Source organism: Rissa tridactyla, chromosome 1 (genome assembly GCF_028500815.1).
Source record: "Rissa tridactyla isolate bRisTri1 chromosome 1, bRisTri1.patW.cur.20221130, whole genome shotgun sequence".
Taxonomy (NCBI): domain Eukaryota; kingdom Metazoa; phylum Chordata; class Aves; order Charadriiformes; family Laridae; genus Rissa; species Rissa tridactyla.
Window position 1 is genome coordinate 175,585,861 of NC_071466.1, and position 19,954 is coordinate 175,605,814.

Genomic DNA, 19,954 nt, shown 5'->3' on the forward strand with positions numbered 1-19,954 from the left:
TTTACAAACTGCAACTAAAAAAACCAAAAATCACGCATTTTTTTCCTCAGTGTTCAGAAAGAAACCTTTTTCCAGACCATTTTTTCCAGCATTCAGATTCTATTTGCTTTCAAGATCCCGATGCCTCTTCCAACACCAGAGAAGTGGTTGTTTTTAAAATTGGGCAGAATCCAAAATATCAGAAGCAATGGAAATAAATTTTTAGAAAATTGAAATACAGACAGCTATGATAATTATCTCATATAGGGAAAAATGTATTCTTCCCTAAAGAGATTATTTGGTTTCATTTAAATGCAGTATATGTTTGTTATGATATAAGACTTTATTAGCACATTTGACATCTACAGACATAAGAGTTAAAATGTCCTCTTATACACTGACGGTGAGTTTAGAAAAATCTCTGTACATCATGTGCTCATAACATGTTCATTTATAAATTAAAATTATCATCCTTTTTCTTCTAAATTTTTACTGGACGTGGGACTTACCTGTCCTAATACCCAGCTGTCTCCAAACACTTGTGCATTTCTCACCTCCATGTTGTTTGATGTAGTAAGATCATTTGAAGTATATTTGTCAAAATTTCCACACAAACCTGCAAGTTTACCCTAAAAGAGAAGGATTAATTTTTTTACGTATACTGATAGTCCATAATCAGTACAAATGACATATGTGGAATAAAACATTCTTGAACTGGAAAAGGTGAATGCAACTCTGATTTATACTTTGAAAACATCTGACAGTTCACTATGCTTACAGTTCCATATTGCAAATAACTTTTAATAGAAGTTTATATTTTTCCTTTTTTCTTCCTATTTTCCAGAACCCGTTCTTACTGTCTGCCTATGAAAAGGGACTGGAATCTAGTTGTATTTTTTTTCTGAAAGCTTAGTAGTGCATCCAGTCCAAAAGCCAAAAGTTCAGGTGAATTACCTCATGATTGTGAAGCCTGGCTAGTTGTTGTCATTAAAATTTGCTACCTCTGATTTTATCTCATAATAGCAAGAATATTTGTAATGGCAGTTACAAAAGAGACAGCTGCAACTGTCTTGTGTTGGGGTACAAGCTACTGATGGAAAAAGTATATATACATGCATAGACATAGACCTACTTAGAGAAAAAGATATTTCTGCACAACAGTAAATTGTAGAGTTGGATTTCTAGGGTGCTGGGGCTCACTTTAATCAATTCTTTTTCCTTAAAGTCTGCTGCAGACATTATCTTACTGAGCTGGAACCTCTGGAAGAAACAGTCATTGGAAACAGAAAAAGCTTGAAGGATTCGTGTCCCTGCATGCAACCTGTAGAACTCAGTTCCTTGCTAGCTTATTCAAAAACAGAAGAAATTTTTTTACACTATGTGTATTGATGGCTGATAAATCAGCTTGTATGTGAAGTGAGCATTTTGTGGCTGTTGGGACAAACGCCTATAATAATGTTGCTTTAAAACCAGATTAGATGGTTATTGTAACTTTGACTTACACTTAAAAAAAATTGATATTGTATTCTACCATAGAGTGCCTTCTTTTCTTTTGCTGGAAAGAGCCCCCTCTCAATATGTGTGTTCATGGTTGAGACAAAGCAGGAATGTAAGTATTGAATGTACAGATAAAGTTACTCTGCCAGGACCCAAAGACTGAGTTACAGAGACACCAGGGCGGATGATGGTATAGGAATGGAACAAAGAGCAGCAACTGGCAAGACAAGGAGCCTCATATTCTTCCCCACATCACGGCTGAACCCTGTCACAGCACACCTACTAGGTTTAAATGTCAGGTTTTGCCTGGATCCTTTCCTGTATCTTGTTTTCTTAATTTAAACCCAGGATGTGATTCCATCTGTTCATCTGTGCAGCCACTACTACATCTCAGGGAGTAGTTCCATCTTCAGCCTAATCTAATCTGTGCTACAAACCTGCCATCTTCCATGTTGCTAGATATGGAAGCTTCTTTTCCATTGGCTTCAGCAACTATGGAAACATGCAGTGAACCGGGCAATTCAAAACTTACCCTCTCTTCCCACCCCCAAAGTAACTTTGAGTCAGAGCTGAATCACTATGTATCTGCAAGGCCGCAATTTGTGTAGCAACAGAGTAAATGTACATGTAGGAACCACCCCTTATCTTCAGGAGACCAGCCATTAAATCGCATGCTCCGTCTCTTCTCACCTGGGAAATGCTACCAGCTGAACATCATGACAAACAGCTATATCGGCGGGAAAGTTAGGCACGAAGAAAAGACAATCACAGTCTTCCAATACGAAATCACATTAGTAACATTGAGAACTACACGAAGTCTCAGGTTTTTATTTTGGCTCACCTTCCATCGAGGTCCAACTTTAACATGCATCATTGTCTTCTTATCCCACAGAACTGTAATGTCTTGTTCTGGAAAGTGTATCACAGTATAATATCCAGCCTTCCAAAGCTGATAGTTAGATTTGTTTTCCTGTCCCCTTAAGGTCTTCTGACAGAAATGAAGATTTATTAGGATCTTTATCTTTCACATATAGCTGAATCGTTAATATTACTAGAAGAGTTGTTTAGTACTTTGATATTTTGTCTTTTCAATAATTCCAGTTTGCTTTGATTTTGTGTTTTGATTTCTCTTTCAAAACCAAGTGGAAAGAAACAAATAAATGCCAGCATGCTTCGACTGCTTGAGGCTTTTGAACAGTCTTCTTTGTAGAATAGAACTTGAAAAAACCAATGAAAAAATAAGATTTTTCCTGCTCTTTATCCAGGCCTAGGTACTTGTACTATGTTAACTCAGACTGAGAGACGTTTTCCAAAAACATGCTCCTTTACAACTGTAACTTTACAATGTTTATCTTAAGGGGCAACCCAAAAAGGAAAGAAAATAACTAACCTGCTTCTCAGAAGATTCACTGAAATAAATCTCAGTGTCTCCAACAGTGATGAAAACATTCTTTGAGCAAACAATATCATTGTCAAAGCACTTTTTGTTCTGAGCAATTATAGATATATTTGAGTTATCTGTGCTCTGCAATATAAAGAAGAAATCATTTTACTTATAGATTCAATCGCCGTTCACTCCTGCAGATTTATTCCAAGCTTACCATCACAGAAAGATGGATGACTTAGTACTTACACATCTTTGAAATTAAATTTAAGAAAAGCTACCAAACAAGGAAATGCATTTTTAAATTCAAAGCTGAACCCACAAACAACTCAAACTTTGGAGTTGAACACAAAGAACCATTACGTTCAGCCATGAACCCTCTTTCTGAGGACTACACAAACTCAGAGGATCAGCCTACCCCTAAAATAAGAACCTAGCTTAGGCTTTTAAAATGTGCTCATATGTGGAATCCAGTATTTACTGCACAGTATGGTTGTCAAAATTGAGACACACTATAAAAAGAACTTTATTTTTAAACCAAGGTACTTGAGATCAAGCTGTTTTCATATTTTTAAAACCAAGAAACCTGCCCTCCGTCAGTAGTAGATAGAACAATTTTTGTACCACCACCCATCAAAATTCACAAAACTATGAGTCATACTCAATGTTTTTGGAGGGGGCATAGGTTTCTGCCGATATTTTCATTTGTGCTTTTTTCTTTAACATTTGGAAGATTTGTCTACTCTGTTGTCTTTTGATTTGCTGGTGTTTTAGTACCCAAAATTCAAATTTACTTATTTCCCAATCCCATGTCTGTTTGCTTTCCAGCCTGTAAATTAATTTTGCATTCTCAGCACATAAAATCACTTTTGCACCTTGGCTCAACATGTTAATTTATCCTTCTGCAGCTTGTGTGGTTCTTCTGTACCCTGAGGGAAACACACGTGCACCCGATGCTAGGATTGGTACTAGAACAAAGGAAATCAGCTGTATTTTCATAATTGATAACACTACCACAAACAAAAATAAATCTGAGTTACTCCTATTATTTCTTATTTTAATTTCCATTTCAATTCATGTCTGTACCAATCCTTGCAAGTCAACAGGAAGCCATAACTATAGAAAAGACTTGAGAGAGTTAACTTCTTAACATTAATATAAGCCAAGTGCTTCTGAATTCAGTTTAATTTTTGATCAAATTCAGTCCTACAGTCATTACAAACCTGAGAGAAATAAGTAATAAAAATCTTGGAGGTGGCAAGCTATATATCTCACCTGCTGATTCATCCAGTCTTATATGACACTTGCATAGAGCTGGAAACAAAAAGATGTTTAAACTTCTCTTCTTACTCCCACCCTCCTTTGAACACTCTCTGAGAATATAACTAGCTGAAACTAATTGCAGGTGCTAATAGGCACAGTGGGCAAGACAGGAAATGGTGGCTTCAGTAGTTCCCCAGTCCCAGGAACTCCTCTTTGCTCCCAGCAATGCTCTTGGAGAGCTCCACTTGGCCACAACGGGAAGGAACCCTTGCCTTGGTTTGTGCCCACAGCATCGCTCCCCAGAGCTTTGCTCCCTCCCTTGGTTGAGGTACCTCTCCCTTAGTCAGCATACCCCTGAAAGGTGTTGGGTACATACTCCTAACTACTCCTTGCCTGTCTCACATTTGTACCCTTATTTGTTCTGTGTTCATCAGAATTCAAGATTTAAAAAACATATCAGCAGTTTTTCCTCACCAGTGAGAAATACTGCATACAGAAAATATGGGAAGGAACTTTTTGGAACTATTTTTTTTCCTTAGTAAAAGTCATAGTGACCAAACTGCTTAAACAACACTTTCAGTCTTAAAAAAAAAAACAAACAAAAACAAAAAACCACGGCATTCAACCCTAGATGATGGGAAGCGTAGAGGTATTTTTGTTGCCACACAGAGGAGGTGCTACAGCTTTGCTGCCCTTAGTCTAGCATGGTCCATAAGCCAGAGGATGCTGCTAGTTGGCATAAAAAAAAGCACTCTACAGCAAGTGTGAGCAAATGCAATGAACATAAGGCATGGGAGACTGCCTGCAAGCTTTATGTTACCCTAATGCCAGGGCTTAAGAAACAGGTGGTATGTGTTAGCAATTAGCTTAGAAGACAACAGTTAAGATGGGTAAAGTCAGCTACTAGCTGCTGCTGCTGGTGATAAGGGGGTGTAGGAGATCAGCTCTTTATGATTTAGCAGGGGAACGCAGTTTAAAAGTACTGAAAGCTTCAGGGTAAAGCAAAGTTCATCTGTTCCATTCTGTTATAAAGTTGTTTTAGGTTGCACGAGGAATAAAATTGGTCACTACCTTTTTGGGAAATACACTGTGTTTTAATTAAGCCAGGCTTGCTGCTGGAGTCAGTCCAGTAATTATTTCCCTCAAAGTCAGATAACAGCCCAGAGCATTTTTGGATTTATTGGAGGTGATGTGGTAAATTAAAAAGGAGACAAACGCATTAGTTTGGTAGATAGGATGCAAGCTGATACATTCTGTGCTGGCCAAAGGAAAAGTGAGAAAAGAATCTACCTCCCCACCATAAGTCAGTTCAGAAAAGGGCTTTTCTTGCAGTCTAGGGGTCTATTTGATGCTTAGAACATTGTGGGCTGTTTTCATTGCAGAGTTCATTCCTCTTCAGTTAGCTTGGCCTCAGCAAAAGGGGACACTCTGAGTTAACAGGGAAGCAATGTCTTCACTGTAAGAAAAGAGATGGAGGGCTTTATTTTAAATAAGGATAGTTAATTCAGGCTAATTATCCCACAGTAAAAATACACCTTTTTTGGCAATGAAGACAAGTTCTTGGAGCAGCAGTGGGTAGCTGTATTAGCTATGTTAATTGAAGCTGCTGCTTGTGCCTTCTGACAGTCCAGGCCAATCCCTTCAGTGGAACAGCATCAACATAATCAAGTCAGAAGTTTTGTGTATGGTTGGGATTTGAGCCAAGGGCAAAAGTTGAGTTATATTTCAAGTTAACTCTGCAGTAGAGAGAAGCCTGGAGACAGGGAGTGTTTTGCTGACCAAAGCCAGAACAGGGAGTTCTGAAGACCTGTGAAGTACTTCCTTACTTGTAGGACTGCATGTTGGTGTTAAATTACTAGAAATGATGCAGGATGGAAATGCAGAGAGATGGTGCTGGTGGTTCGGTGGAGCTATGAGTAAACCAGACATTTAAGAAAAAGGGCTTCGCATTAAATCCTGAGTCTTCTGTGCTTTCTCTCTTTCTAATTAAATCTTAGACCTAAACCCAAATGTAAAACCACCATTATGGATTATGTATCTCTTGTGGCTCAAAGCTTTCATGACAAGATTTGCTGCACATACATACCCTTTCCATTCTCTTCATACATCTCAATAAAAACTGAGCCTTTCCCAGCCATACACTGCCAGCCCAATTCAAAGTTGAATGACAGTTTCTATCATAGTCTTCAAATTATTCTGTAACTGCTACATGTGCAGCCTCTTCTTCTAGCAGGGAAGAAATAAAGTGCAATTGAAACTTGGCACTTAAACTTAGCAATGAAAAAGAAAGAACAGGGACTATTCAGATTAAGTAAGGATCATCTTTTAATGTTTGTATAAGACAGTGAGGTCTTGGGCAAATCTTGACAGCTTTTAGGGACTGTGATAGTACAAATGATAGTGATCGAGTTCCATCTCTCTAATCTGCACTGGATCCACACAGGTATGAAAACAACCTTTTGTCAGTACCGCTGAAAGAAATGTCTGAGTAGACACTAGGAGCAGATGCAATGAATAACAAGGTGGGGTTTTTTGTTGGTTTTCTTTTTTTTTTCTGCACAGTCTCTTTCCAAGGCAGAGTCGCTCTTTACCTTTTTAGGTAAAATGCAGCCAACAGGGGATGTACTACAGTTCATCATGTGAAACCTACTTACGCTGACAGAAACTAGAAATAAAATGGTTTTCCCACTGCAAGAGTATCTTCCCACGTAAATTACCATATCCAGCCTGTTCCAACTTAATATCAGTTTCTTTGTGATAACATGGAGTTGCCAGGCAACAGGGAAGACAGAGTCACAGCTCCGGGCAGTCAGTCAAAAGCTCATTGTCAGTCCTGCTTCTCAGGACATTCTTTTTCTAGACTTCGCTGCACTTTTTTTCCATATTTCTTCCTAGCCGAAAAAGCAAAGCCATGCTTTCCTTTTTTTTTTTTTTTCCAGTAGTGCTTGAGAATGCTAGGGTTTATTTTTGTTAGAAACTTTCTATTTCAATATCCCGTTAGAAATTTTCTATCACTATCAACCAATAACAACACTGTGCAGTGTGCTTACATAGTCAAAATGCAGCCTAGGAGAAGACAATTTAAAAGTGGCTGTATCTATCTTCTTTGAAAGTTTCATTAAAATCTCTTTAACTGTTCAGTGTTCAGACTCATCCTTTTTGACTCTTACTACCCTGATTTCCCCATATTTTTGGTTTTGTTCCCTACAATACACTGACTTGCAAACTAGGGTGGCTATAAAAGATCTGGGGACATACTGGGAACTGTATAGAGATAGATTAATCCTATTTTCCTTTTGGTTTAATGACTCTTTAAAAGTTTTCATATATAGCCACATGCACAAGCAAATGCAAAAAGGTCTAAAAATGCTGAAAAAAATATACAGTAGTTTAAAAAGTAGAATTTGCTTTCTCCTTCCTACATATTTTCAGAGAGATACCATTAGTTCTGTTCAGAGTTAACCTTTCAGGAAATTTTGTGGAAACTCGGAATTAGTTTTGTCATTGTTTATTGGGCTCTGAGTTTCTTCTGAAGGAACTTAACATTTGAAACTATTACTTCTAGTGAGCTTGATCCTAGGATAAGTAAAGCATCTTAGCCCAGATTTAGTGGCATTTAGGTATAAATATTTAAGTGGGTTTGGAGATCAGACGAATGCCTTGGCACCTGACATGATCTTGCCTTGTTAGTTTCTTGAGACATTTTACGGGGGTGTGGGGGGTGATCTCCAGATAACCAGTGAAAACACATTAATCATGCAAAACTCGTTCACAATTTACACCAAGAAACATGTCGTATTGGAAGGCTTCTTTCATTTTGTTGGTGTGATAATTTCTGTACCATTTCAAAATTATATGTATGCATTGTGTGTAACTTTATTTAATCCCTACTTTTGCATCCTGTGCAAATTATTATTGTCAAATGCCTTTCCCCATAGCGATTCAATTGGAGCAATATTGCTTGGAGTCAGCAGATGGCACTGATGCACACTGTGTCAGTTTGAGAACTGAACATGAAAGTCGGGAAACAATATTATAGGAAAGATAGTAGGTGATCCTCTTACAGGAGAGAGAAAATGAATAGTAATAGTCTTATTTTTCCACTGATGTTATGCATTTCTATACAAGTATTTAAAAATAAAAAAAAAACCAACAAAAAAACCCCAAAACAAAACCAAACACATTTAGGAACTGAGAACCTAAGACCTACATTACTCATGCACACACACAGGCACATAAATTCTCTTTTTCTCAGCATATTCCACAGAGATGCAGATTATTTGATTATTTTTACTTAAAATATGCCAAAGAAACTTGCAATATGCGTGTAAGGAATGACACATTTCTAGCATCGTAGTACAGTTGAGTAGAAATGAAGGAGAGTAACATGATTGAGTAGATTCACTGATGCAAATTCAAAGGGAGTGAGATTATTCCATCTACTGACTCACCCTCAAACAACTTCCAGATGTCTGCTAATGCATCGACTACAATTCTTTCCTATTTCTTTAAAAGTGACTTCCCAAAAGGATACACCTCAGGCAGAATAAACTCTCAACAACTCTTGAGAAAGATTCATTAAAACTATTTGTGTGTATGTATACAAGCAATAGGAAAAACAAATCATTATATCACATATCCTTTATTATACATAGGGGTTTTGTAGTAGATCTTATGGCAATAATGAGTTGTTGGGTGTTCTGAGGTTTTGTCAACAGTATTTTTTAAATCCAAGTCATTTTTTAAAACCTACTGCTAACAATGAAAAGTACATGACAGGGAATATTTTACACGATATACTTCAAAACCTTGTTCTGAGTCAACGTTTCTTAATTTTGAAAAAGTTGATTAATCAGATAGAGATCACTGGGAAGGTTTTGTTTTTCTTTTTTATATTTTAAGAGAACTATATTAAAAGGTTTGAGAAATGATCATTTAAAGCAGATTTCCTTTTGTTTCATTTACTTAGCTTTGCCTGCTTATGTATCTGATTTGGCTTTTGCACAGGTCACATTACTGCAATCCCCTTCTAATTAAAAATGAGATATACTGAAGATTAAGGATTTGGGAACATTCAAACATTTGTTTCCAAGTGACACATTCTGCAACATGAGCTATTCTGAATTACAAATCAGCAGCACAGTTGGTGGTGTTATTTTAAAATATCTAAAGGTATTTATATGAGACCTATTAGTATTATTTTATTAATAAGTGCATGATAAGTGACAATATGTCATCATTGTTGGTTGTAATGATAACGCACAACATAACACAGAAAAAAAGGACAAGAAATCATGGTGATAAATTTGCCTTTTCTGAGCTGCAGCAAATGATGTCAGGAGCTAGAAAGCTGGAACTTGCACAAAGCTTTTCTTTATAAATATAATGAATGTTAAATGTGTTCCTTTACACTGCTGAGGCTTAGTTTCTAGGCATTCAGAAACAAAAATATTCATATCCTGACCTAAACCAGAGTAAATTTAATTCACAGTTCTCATAGCTCACTGACAAGTCAGAGGCCATAAACTGCTAAGCAGCATCTACAGGTGACTAGCCTGAGCATCCTCCCACTTCAAACACAACAAAAGGCTTTCATTTTACTGCTGCCAACATACAGTACAGCTTCCTGAAACAGCAACACATGATGCTGGGTTTTCCTCATCTTTTCCTGCTGTATCAGTAGAAGATTGGCATCAACAGTCCACAAAGCTGTACCCACCGGAGGTAAACCAACTCAGGCAGTCATTGTTACAGTGACTGCCTTTTCAGGCAGCCATCAGATTATAACATTGTAGAGTCAGTATAGCCAAAGGGCTGTTGGATGCCAAACGTTAACCCAAAAGCAGAAATCCAAGGTGAAAAGGTCACTTTCTTCAAGCTGTGTGGTCGCTAAATGGCAAGGTCCTCAGAAAGAGGATCCAACTTCTGAGTCACACCATGCACACACAGCCTCCAAATTGCCATTCTCATGGCAAGAAACTTTTCCACAAGCCTTTTCTGGAAGCCCTCCATGCTAATCTGCACAAATTGAAAGAAATCTTTCCTTTGTTGGAGAATAAAAGTGATTCATTCACTGCATAATTTAATGGTCTGGAGAATCAGGTGGTGGAGACGGAAAGGCATGTAGAGGTAATTGAGTCTGAAATCATTGATCCGGAGAAAATGGAACAAGAGCATAAATCCATTGCCAACTGTAATCAAATCTTTTGCTCACAGAAGGGGTAGAACAAACAGAAAACCAGGTACAAGCCAATGTTATCTCAGCACCGTGCTTCCCAGCTGAAGACAAGAATGAAAAGGGAGGTCTCCCACAGGGAGCTCACTACTGACCCTTACAGGACTTCCAGAGACCTAGAAAAAGAGGGCATCCAGAAAGGTTTCCTCTGAAATCATGGGACTGATGAAAAGAAAACTGTTGGTGTTCTTTGCAACTAGAGCAAGGAAACCTATTCACAGTAAATAATATTTTCATTGAAATGTAGTCTCTGCCTTTTTGGACACAAATTTGCCACAAATTGTCAAGAAACACATCATTATTTTCACACAGTTACCATTGCTATAAATTATTTGACAAGTGGTTTAGGTGGACATATTTTGGCACATCACTTACTCATGGAACTATTTGCTGGAATATGGCTTTGAGGATTAGATATCCTAATTAAAAAATTAAAGGCATTCTGATTGGGACCCAATGTTACAGTTTTGTTCCCTAAAGAGATGAAAATTACTTTTAGTGTCAGGTCTCCAATGTAAAACAATTGTAATTTCAAATTCAACATTATTTACCTTCCCATTAAAATCTTCAGAGTCCATTAAAAGAAAATACTTGTCTTAACTATGACTAGTCAGCCTGACAATGTTGGTCAACCATGAACCTGCAGTTTTAGTCCTCCGTAGGGTGACTAACAGCAAGCAGAATGTATTAATTTTACGAACAGGGTATGAGAGAGACCACGCAAAATACTGTTTCATTCTATAGGTTTGCCAGCTTCATGGATCTACAGAGTGGCTACCTGGCACAAATGATGTTGAAAAAAGCTGCACAAAAAAATTACAGACACTCAATAAGGGGAACGGAATAAAGGCTACTTCTGCTTCCTCAGATGCGACAAATGAGTAATTGAAGAATTGTTGCTTTGTGTGTGATTGCTCCGGCTTATGCCCAGTCATCATTTAACAAATTTACCAATCAAGATACATATATCAGCAAGCAACAAGTAAAAGATTATCAGTGCATCAACCAACTTCTGTATTAAGCACTGTAATAAAAGCATCATAAACTAAGAGCTTTGAACTTGCCTCAAGTTTCAAAAGAAGAGGTATGCAAGAAAAGAGCTCCCTTGCTATATTCCCCAGGGCAGACCAGGCATCTAACACTGGGGACTGCTCATCAATAGGATAATCGTTTGGGAAACTGTAGTACTGGTTCACTAGATATGCATGATTTGTTAAATGAACTTCTGCCTTAAAAAATGGGCTCTCCTGTGGTGTCTCCCATCCCAAAAGTGTTACATCTGCATTTCTAATTGGCATAACAGTTCAATTATTTGATCAAATATCTGCTTTCATAATCCTCCAACACACTAAATCTGGTGATAACATTGGCTTTAAAGGAGCCTTCATGGTTGCATCAAAAAGATTTAAAAGGTGACTTTAAAATGGCCAAACCCCCAATGTCAAATTAAAAGAAGTGCAAATATTTTTATCGCATAAAGTTAGGACTAATCCATAAAAATGTGAATACTTGAGGATGAGGGGTTAATTCTGCTGACCTCCGTCTTTCAGGACACAGGAATAGAATAGTCCTTCCCCTTCTTGGCTTTAGGACCTTATTGACAACTGACTAAAATTAATGGAAAGACTTCAGTGGGTTGTTTTGGTGGGTTTTTTTGAAAGGCAGATAAGCATTACAACAGAGCTCCCTCTCATTAGAGGATATTCTGATGGGTAGACTGTCCCTCTAAACTCTTGGTTGGAGACTCCCCCAAATCAGAGAAAACATAATTCTTAGAAGAGAACAGGTTTGAGGGGCCCCAAGGACACTGACCCTCCAAGCCTTAATAAAGAATGCACTGAACTGCAGTACTGAAACTACCATAAAGCTAGAAAAAAGCTGACAGGCTTGATAGAAAAACAGCAATTTTACTATAAAAAGCAGAAGTCAATGAAACAGGCAAGTGGAAGAAATAGACCACAAGTACAAATAACATGCAGTAAAAGTTTGCTAGAAAAATAACACCGTTTTGTTAGGGAAAGAATGTAGCATCATCAATGACAGAAGATAAGCAAGAAAATGCAAGAAAGCAAGCTATTTAAATCTTTTTAATCAAATAGGTCAGCTTAAATTCAGCAATATTCAGATTAGCTAAAATGAAGTGTTCACATGATCTATACTGATGAAAGTTAAATGAGTTGGTCTGCCAAGATTTTTCTTTTTTTTCCTTTAAAATTACAGAGGCTTTAAAATGTTAGAAGCAAATACTGATGCCTTCTCTGTGAATATCATTTACCCATACAGGGACTTTACTTCTCGGTGTGTAATGTAACTCCTAATTCCTTGAAAAAAATGAAGTTATCGTTTCATAAGACATTACTGCCCTAATTGTCTTAATTGCTGCATTAAATCTGATTGATCATTTTCTAACCAATGGATATATCTGTTGAACTAGTTGTAAAGGGCTTTCTCATACACCTACTGTCACCTTAAACAAAAAGGCCTGACAGACGATACTGCTGTTGAAAGCAAAGTTTGAAGTTTCATAATTGGCTGAAAGTTGATACTTGATTTTTCTCCCGTAAAAGCACAAAAGCTCCTTATTAAAAACATAGCGAAAGGTAAGGATGACTTCTTTGTTTGGTTCAGTGCAATACACTGACAAATTAAAGATCTATTCAAACAGATCGCATTTAGGGAGGCTAACAGCCAAATCAAACAGTGAGGGCTGGTGATGTGGATGAGAACAGTACGTTATCATGCCACTAGGGACATGGGATTCAGATTATAATTCTTGGACTCATTTCTATGTCTGGGAAGAACTAGTATGCCAATAAATTTATTGTAGTTGTTATTTTCCTTATTGCACTGCTACAACACCTTTGTTTAGAGTATAAAAGCAGAGGCAAAGCTGCCCACTTCTCACAGGAAAAAAGATTAGTAAAAGGGAAAGGACAAAGTTATTACAGTGTTGTATATACAATATTACGACCACTTCAGCTGTTTTGATTTCAAGTGTTTGGTGAGCCTTTTACATGTTACCTATAAAAATCAACCTCAAAACTAAAAATCAGCACTGCGAACTACTATTAAGTCAATGGATAGCGTGCTAGCAACTATCAAATCTAAAATGTTCTGTAATACCTTACAGGTGGGGAACATGAAGCACACAGCACATACCCCCCATGGCAGGGCAGTTGGACCAGATGATCTTTAAAGGTCCCTCCAACCCAAACCATTCTATGATTTAATTAAAAAAAACATATATATATATGTTTGTTTGTAGAAGAGGTAGCATGGTTTAGGTGGCAAGACTGCCCTGGACAGCTGTGCCTGCCAATGTGTGAGGCAAGACATTTAAACTTTTGCAACTACATATACTTTCCCACATTTCATCTGTCTTGTTTATTTGGATAACAGGCTATAAGAGGCAGGGCTCTCTCACATACCTTCTGAACAAAGAGTAGCTCAAGGGAGACTCGTTATATTACTCTGACACTACTATTAAAAAATGTCACTGCACATGGCCATAATGTAGGGGAGGATGATTATGAAGAGACAGCCATGGAAACCTCTGCTTTAGGAACAACAAAGCATATTTCAAAAAAGAACAGCCTCATCATGCTATCATGTCTGCACATATAACGTAGTTTAACCACATCATTATGTGTTACAACTGTGTCCATGTACGTGGTACAATTGTGGTGTGTGTACATGCAAATAAAAGCATATGTGAAACTGGAGAACAGATGACACTTTGGATTATCACTCAGGCTGCCACTAGGAAGATGCCAATTAAATCTGCTTCATATATTTTTCTCACATAAAATTCCATTCCTGCATAGTAGTAGCTAATTTAGTGCCTATCTTCATGGTAGCATAGTTACAGTTATTTTTTCTGTTCCCTGATTTGCATATTTCATTGTTGAATTTCATCCTCCATTTTATCATGCAGTGTTTTCTGACATAAGTTCTTATGAACCTTCTGGTGGTCTGTCTTTGTTTCAGCTGTTCAAACTGATTCTTTACCATCAGCATACTCCACCTCAATCCTCACACCGCCTTTTCAAAATCATTTCTGAAGATGCTGAACACAGGTCTCAGCATGGATCCCTATAGGATGTCACCAGGATTTCTCCATTCAAAAAAAAGGCCATTTATTCCTATCTTTTAACTTCTAACTTTTAATTCATGTCCCAAAGAATCCTCACTCCCATCCTGTGAGAGACTAGTCTCTAAAAAATATTTGTTGAAATTTGTCTCTATAAAGTCTTTAAACTAAAATACGCACACATTGACTTGATCATCCTCATCCATATGTTTATTGTCTTCACGGAATAACTCAGAAGATTCATCGTGCATGAATTTCTTTTACAAAAAAAAGGAGTTGAACTCTTCCCCAATTATCATTTCTCTTTATTACAATTTCTATTAATTTCCTTCTTATGTAAATCAGACATACTGCTCTGTTCCTGCCAAATTCAGCCACAGAGTTCTTTCAAATTATTTGGTTAAACTGCCATCTTCCATTCCTCTGATTCCAGGATTGCACACCACATAGTTCTTCAGTCCTGTGTTTCAGTTCCCTCAAAGCTCTTGGGCATTTGCCTTATGATCCCATCCTTTGTTTCTTTTATTTTTTCCTCTAAAACTTCTCCAAACATTTCACAGTCAAAAATGAGCCCATAGATACATCATCTGTTCCAGACATAATTATGCAGTGCCTAATTTGTAATAAACAGTCATTCTATATAGATCATGAAAGTTTTCCATATACTAAAGAGCGAAGAAAAACAATCAACAAATTAGGCCGTATTTTCTCATATTAGCTAACTTTGGGGAACAAAACAGCTTGAAAAGCTGAAAAAAGTCTGAAAAGCAGATCTATGTAGGCAGTGTCATCATATTCACCTGAAGAAAGGCCTATTGGCAGTGTGACACATGCCTTAATTATGTGGCTGCCGGCTTTATTCTCGGACTCCAAATTCTCCTCATGGTTTGTTTCCAGATAGGTACTTTGTTATGCAGAAGAGTGGCAGTTGACATTTGATTGTAAAAGCAAAATGTTCCAGTATCATACTAAAGCTTGAAAAAGCAGCATAGATTAGTCTTACACACCTCTCTGTCTGGATGGCATAAGAATTAAGAAATCATAACATACCTTTCCACATCATCATACAGGCAAGATGATTTTACAGGTAAACTAACCCCTATTTTTGCATCTTATAGGAGGAAGGTTTGTACAAAGGTTCATATATCTCTAAGAGTAAGAGCTCTTTTATGAGACAATGTGATGCATGCCAGGAGTTTGCTATGAGGTATCCTTATTATCTTTAGCAAACCTCTCTCTTTTTAATTTTTATTTTTTTTAACAAAGAAAAAAATCTGGAACCAATCTATTTTATTTTATTTCATAGCTGTGAATACTCTACTAAAGTGTTCATGAAATGAAGTATTTGCAGTAGTCCTTGTTGAGAAACCATGCTTTTTCTTAAGGTTAGACAGTCAGGGTTGACAGAAAATTAATATCCTTCTAGATATATTACTGTAACTCAGAAGACAGACTCTTAGCCTTAATAATAGCAACAATGATAATAAACAATGGCGTTGTTAGTAATAGAATATATTTCTAAATGTCAGTAATGGTATTTTTAAACAAAAAAGGCTAGCAATGTACTGTAAATGTGTGCTATGAGGAACATTAACATGTAGCTGCCAGACAATCTCAATGAAGGATTTCATTGTTGAATTATGAAATCATTGTGTTTGATATTATTATACACATACACTCCAGATCTGATGCAGATCACATTCAAGAGGGATTCCAAGCAGCCTCACAGGACGTCATTAACCATCTGCCAAGCAGAGTTTACTGATAATTACTAAATAGATCTGTAGATTATACCTAGTTCTAGAACAGTTTCTATGGTGTTATTCTTTGCTCATTGTGATGAAAACATGGTTAAGGTAGCACAGAAAACACTGTTTTCTATTTTTGTCTAGACCACATAGATATGTAAGGACACACCCATATACCATTTTCACATGGCTGAGCACAAAATGTCATTCACAGATTCTTCCTTCCTGACACGTTTGTTCTGCACCTGTTTTCTCAATGTTTGTTTCTCAGATTATCTCCTGATGTTCAAAATACTTGCCCTGTCATGGAAACTTTCGCTTTGATACATGAAAATGTATGACTAATCCTCCTACCTTTAGCAGGTAAGCTTGGCAGTCACTGACATAATCATACTCCAATCCATCAAAGGTGTAATAATGTCGATCTCCATAAATAGTGCATACAGCAGGACAGGGGTAACTAGTGCAATTGAATATCCCTCTCCGACAAACACTGTAAGGAAAATTAACAATCAGTATCTTCTCATAGCAGGGTCTTTATTTTCAAGAAAAAGCTTTCTTGTGTTCTTTATTTCAAGTTATTCAGAAACTCATGAAAGGAAGAAAATTCTCAGACCTTGAACCACAGAGCTATTCTATAGATTGCTTCTGAAGTTATTGGTGATGCCATGGCAGAAAAGTGTTGAGCATTTTGCCGTCAGCACTTATGTACAATAAAAATGCATAAAAAATGAATGCAAAAATCTTAAAATTTTTATGGCTTATGCAAATATTTCCTCACTGCTTCCAGTATAGATAAGACACCATGCCACAACACGCTTATTAATAAAACATCAATATTATATTTTTTCTCAAGAAATTTTGATTAAAATCTGCACATATTTGATGCAGAAGACCTCCAGTTGCTACCTGTAAGACTTCAGGGTATCAGACAAATATGGAATGAGTTTAGGAAATAAATGCTCATATTTTGCTGGGATTACTTTTCCTGTCAGCTACATTCAGTGACTTACACTAATTTGTATGAAGGTAGTACTGACAGCCTCTACTTTTGCTTGTGTAAGTGTATAAACTCAGCTGATTTGCCAATGAAGTTTTTAACTGATTAAAAGCTACTATGCCAAACTTTTTTTTTAATTATTATATATATACTTAACTGAAGATAGATATTTTGGCTAGCAAATTATAATGGATGAAAAACTGTTCTGCATCAATATAAGTCAGTTAAGGCTCCTTTAAAAAGATGCTCATTTTCCAATTCTAATGCTTTTTTATTTCCTTTTTCTTTTTTGATTGTCCATCTTCTTCCTATACAGTCACTCAGGCTGACTGGTAACTCACACTGCAAACAGTCCGGTTCCCAAAGGAACAGACTATTTACCACTGTCATACATTTAACTTCTCTTTTTTTCTCCTTGGTTGTCTTTCATGATATTCTCTTCTCCAAAATGGCAAATGTCTTTTATTTCAGAGATTAACTGATATGTATGGAATCAAGCACTTGTTCTTGACTACTTTTTAACTCGGATATCTTCTGCTTCCCTTCAGACCCGAAGAAGCACTCACCCAAAAGTCTGCCAGTTCTTCCAAGTCTATTAGTGAGCTTAATAAAAGATATATCCTGTAACTGTCTGTAAACAAACATATATATTTTTGATTTTCCATGTACTCAACACATTCTTTGTATCAGTTTCACTTTGTGGCTAGACACAGGTGATTTAGAAATATGCAAAATGCATGTCACTCACCAGGTGTAACATGGTGTAGCTATCATTTCTCCTGACAGAAATTCCCTGTCTTTCCAGGTGCATGGACAACTGTCAGGAATATAACATTTCCCTCTATGCTCAGCCATCCTTCAAAATAAAAGAATTATTAAGATGAAAGCGTAAATTCACAAACAGATCAACAAAACAGAATGTGTAGTGTATTGTTTAAACCTCACCAAGGACCAAGGACAAGAAGTCAGCCAGCCAGCCAAGGACAACCGTCTCAGCAGCAAAAGCTGCCCAAAACAAATGATCTCCACTGTGCACATCTGGAGACCTCACAAAGCTCACAGCTGTGGCTCTCCTTCTATCTCGAAAAGGGTATGTTGGCGTGGGGCAGGAGCTCCTATGCCAGAGCACAGGTAGTGTAGGTACTCCTCCCTGCAAGCTGTAGAGCATCTGTGTGTCGTGCACACTGGTGGGGACTGGTGGGGCCTGCCCCTCCCTCCCTGCTGCTCCCACATCCTCATGTCTCAGGGAAGCAGCTGGACTGATGTGCCTGCTCCTCTGCACAGAGCAGCAACCGAACTGTTCTGAGCACAGGATAGTGAGCTGGGCTATGGCACAAGTTGCTGGAAGGGGAATTCTGGCAGTCTCGTTACACTCTGGTCTGTGCACAACCTGTATATTGTCAGGGGGACTGCTGGCTACACATACAGTGAAATAAAATCAAATGTTGAGAAAAAAACAAGGAGCACTCCACCTGAGGTCAAATTGCAGCCATTTGCATAGCATATTTGACAAATCTGAAAGTGCATACAGCAGGTATCAGAGGAGGGAATGGAAGCAGATGGAGGGAGCACTGTATGATCCTGATAGAAACTTCACAACAAATGCTTTTAGCTTTTGTACTTTGATTTGATCCCTGCAGAGCTCAACAGACAGTTTCTGGGCACCAAATACAAATTCATGAGCTGAGAGAACGAAAACTTTCGCTGAGTTCAGACAGGCAGAGAGAATGAAGGGGAAGAGGGCAGGATCCCACCTGCACCTCCCACCTCCCTGCCCCAGGTTGGGCATCAATACTGTAAGTCTGAGTAGAAGTCTAGGTGAGACAATTACTTGGGCAGTAAGCAGGAACACAGATGATTTTTTTTCACATTTTCACTCAAATAAACTATACTGTGGAAGTGATGGGAGTCATCTCCTGTCCAGAGAGTCCCAAATACCAGTCAATCAGACTGGTAGCAAGTTCGACATCTTATGGGATTCTGGAATCACGGTCTCAGGGTGGAGAAACTGGGGTACTCCAACTGAGGAAGCATTAAAACATGGACCCTTACACCAGCGGGAGGGAGAACAGGACTCTCAGAGACAAAAGAAAGAGTTGGCATTTTAACTGTGTCTGTATATCTGCAAAAATTTATAGAACAATAGTTTAAAAATTAGAGGTGTGATACCACTGGAATTTAAAAAGGAAAAAAAAAAAAAAAGCAGATTTAAACTGTGAAAAACATGTATATGGCTTGTGCTCAAGGTTTTTCTACCAAAGCTTACCCAGGGGGGCAAATGCAGCCACTTGCGCAGGGTGGTGAGGGGACACAGGAGAAATTCATGGCAAGGTTTGCACAGGAGATCCCGCAATTCACACCCGCTGCGGGTAATCCAGGCACAGGAGATCTGCAGTCATAGTAGATTTTTCCTTCAGGGCATATGTGAACTTCAAATGCAAAATGCAGATTAAATGAGACCAACTGCTCTTTTACGTTGAAGCTTTTCTATTTGTTTTCATTCACAAACTATTTATTTTCATGCACAGCATTAAAAAATAAATTAATTTTAGCATACGTTGTAGTACACATAAGAATATAATCTGAATAAAAGTCTATAGCTTCATTTGTATCGCAGATATAAAATTAATATATGTTTTAATGTTTAAAAAAAAATCAGCTTAATATTAAGCACCTGGATCTATGTACTCTGGATCTGATACACAATGCATTATGCCTTAGTAGACAGAATCTTTAAAAGTGGCATAATTTTCAGTGT

The 19,954-nt window shown here is 37.5% G+C and overlaps 1 protein-coding gene across 1 annotated transcript in view; it reads right to left on the bottom strand.

Moving 5' to 3' along the window:
• Positions 1-19,954, bottom strand: part of OTOGL (otogelin like) — an 89,724-nt gene that overhangs the window by 44,343 nt on the left and 25,427 nt on the right. The window contains exons 20-25 of the mRNA XM_054188395.1: positions 19,463-19,625; positions 17,945-18,052; positions 16,551-16,689; positions 2,867-3,001; positions 2,318-2,464; positions 489-608 (exon numbers count right to left, since the gene is read on the bottom strand). Coding sequence (XP_054044370.1) covers positions 489-608; positions 2,318-2,464; positions 2,867-3,001; positions 16,551-16,689; positions 17,945-18,052; positions 19,463-19,625 — 812 coding nt within the window. The remainder of the gene's footprint in view (positions 1-488; positions 609-2,317; positions 2,465-2,866; positions 3,002-16,550; positions 16,690-17,944; positions 18,053-19,462; positions 19,626-19,954) is intronic.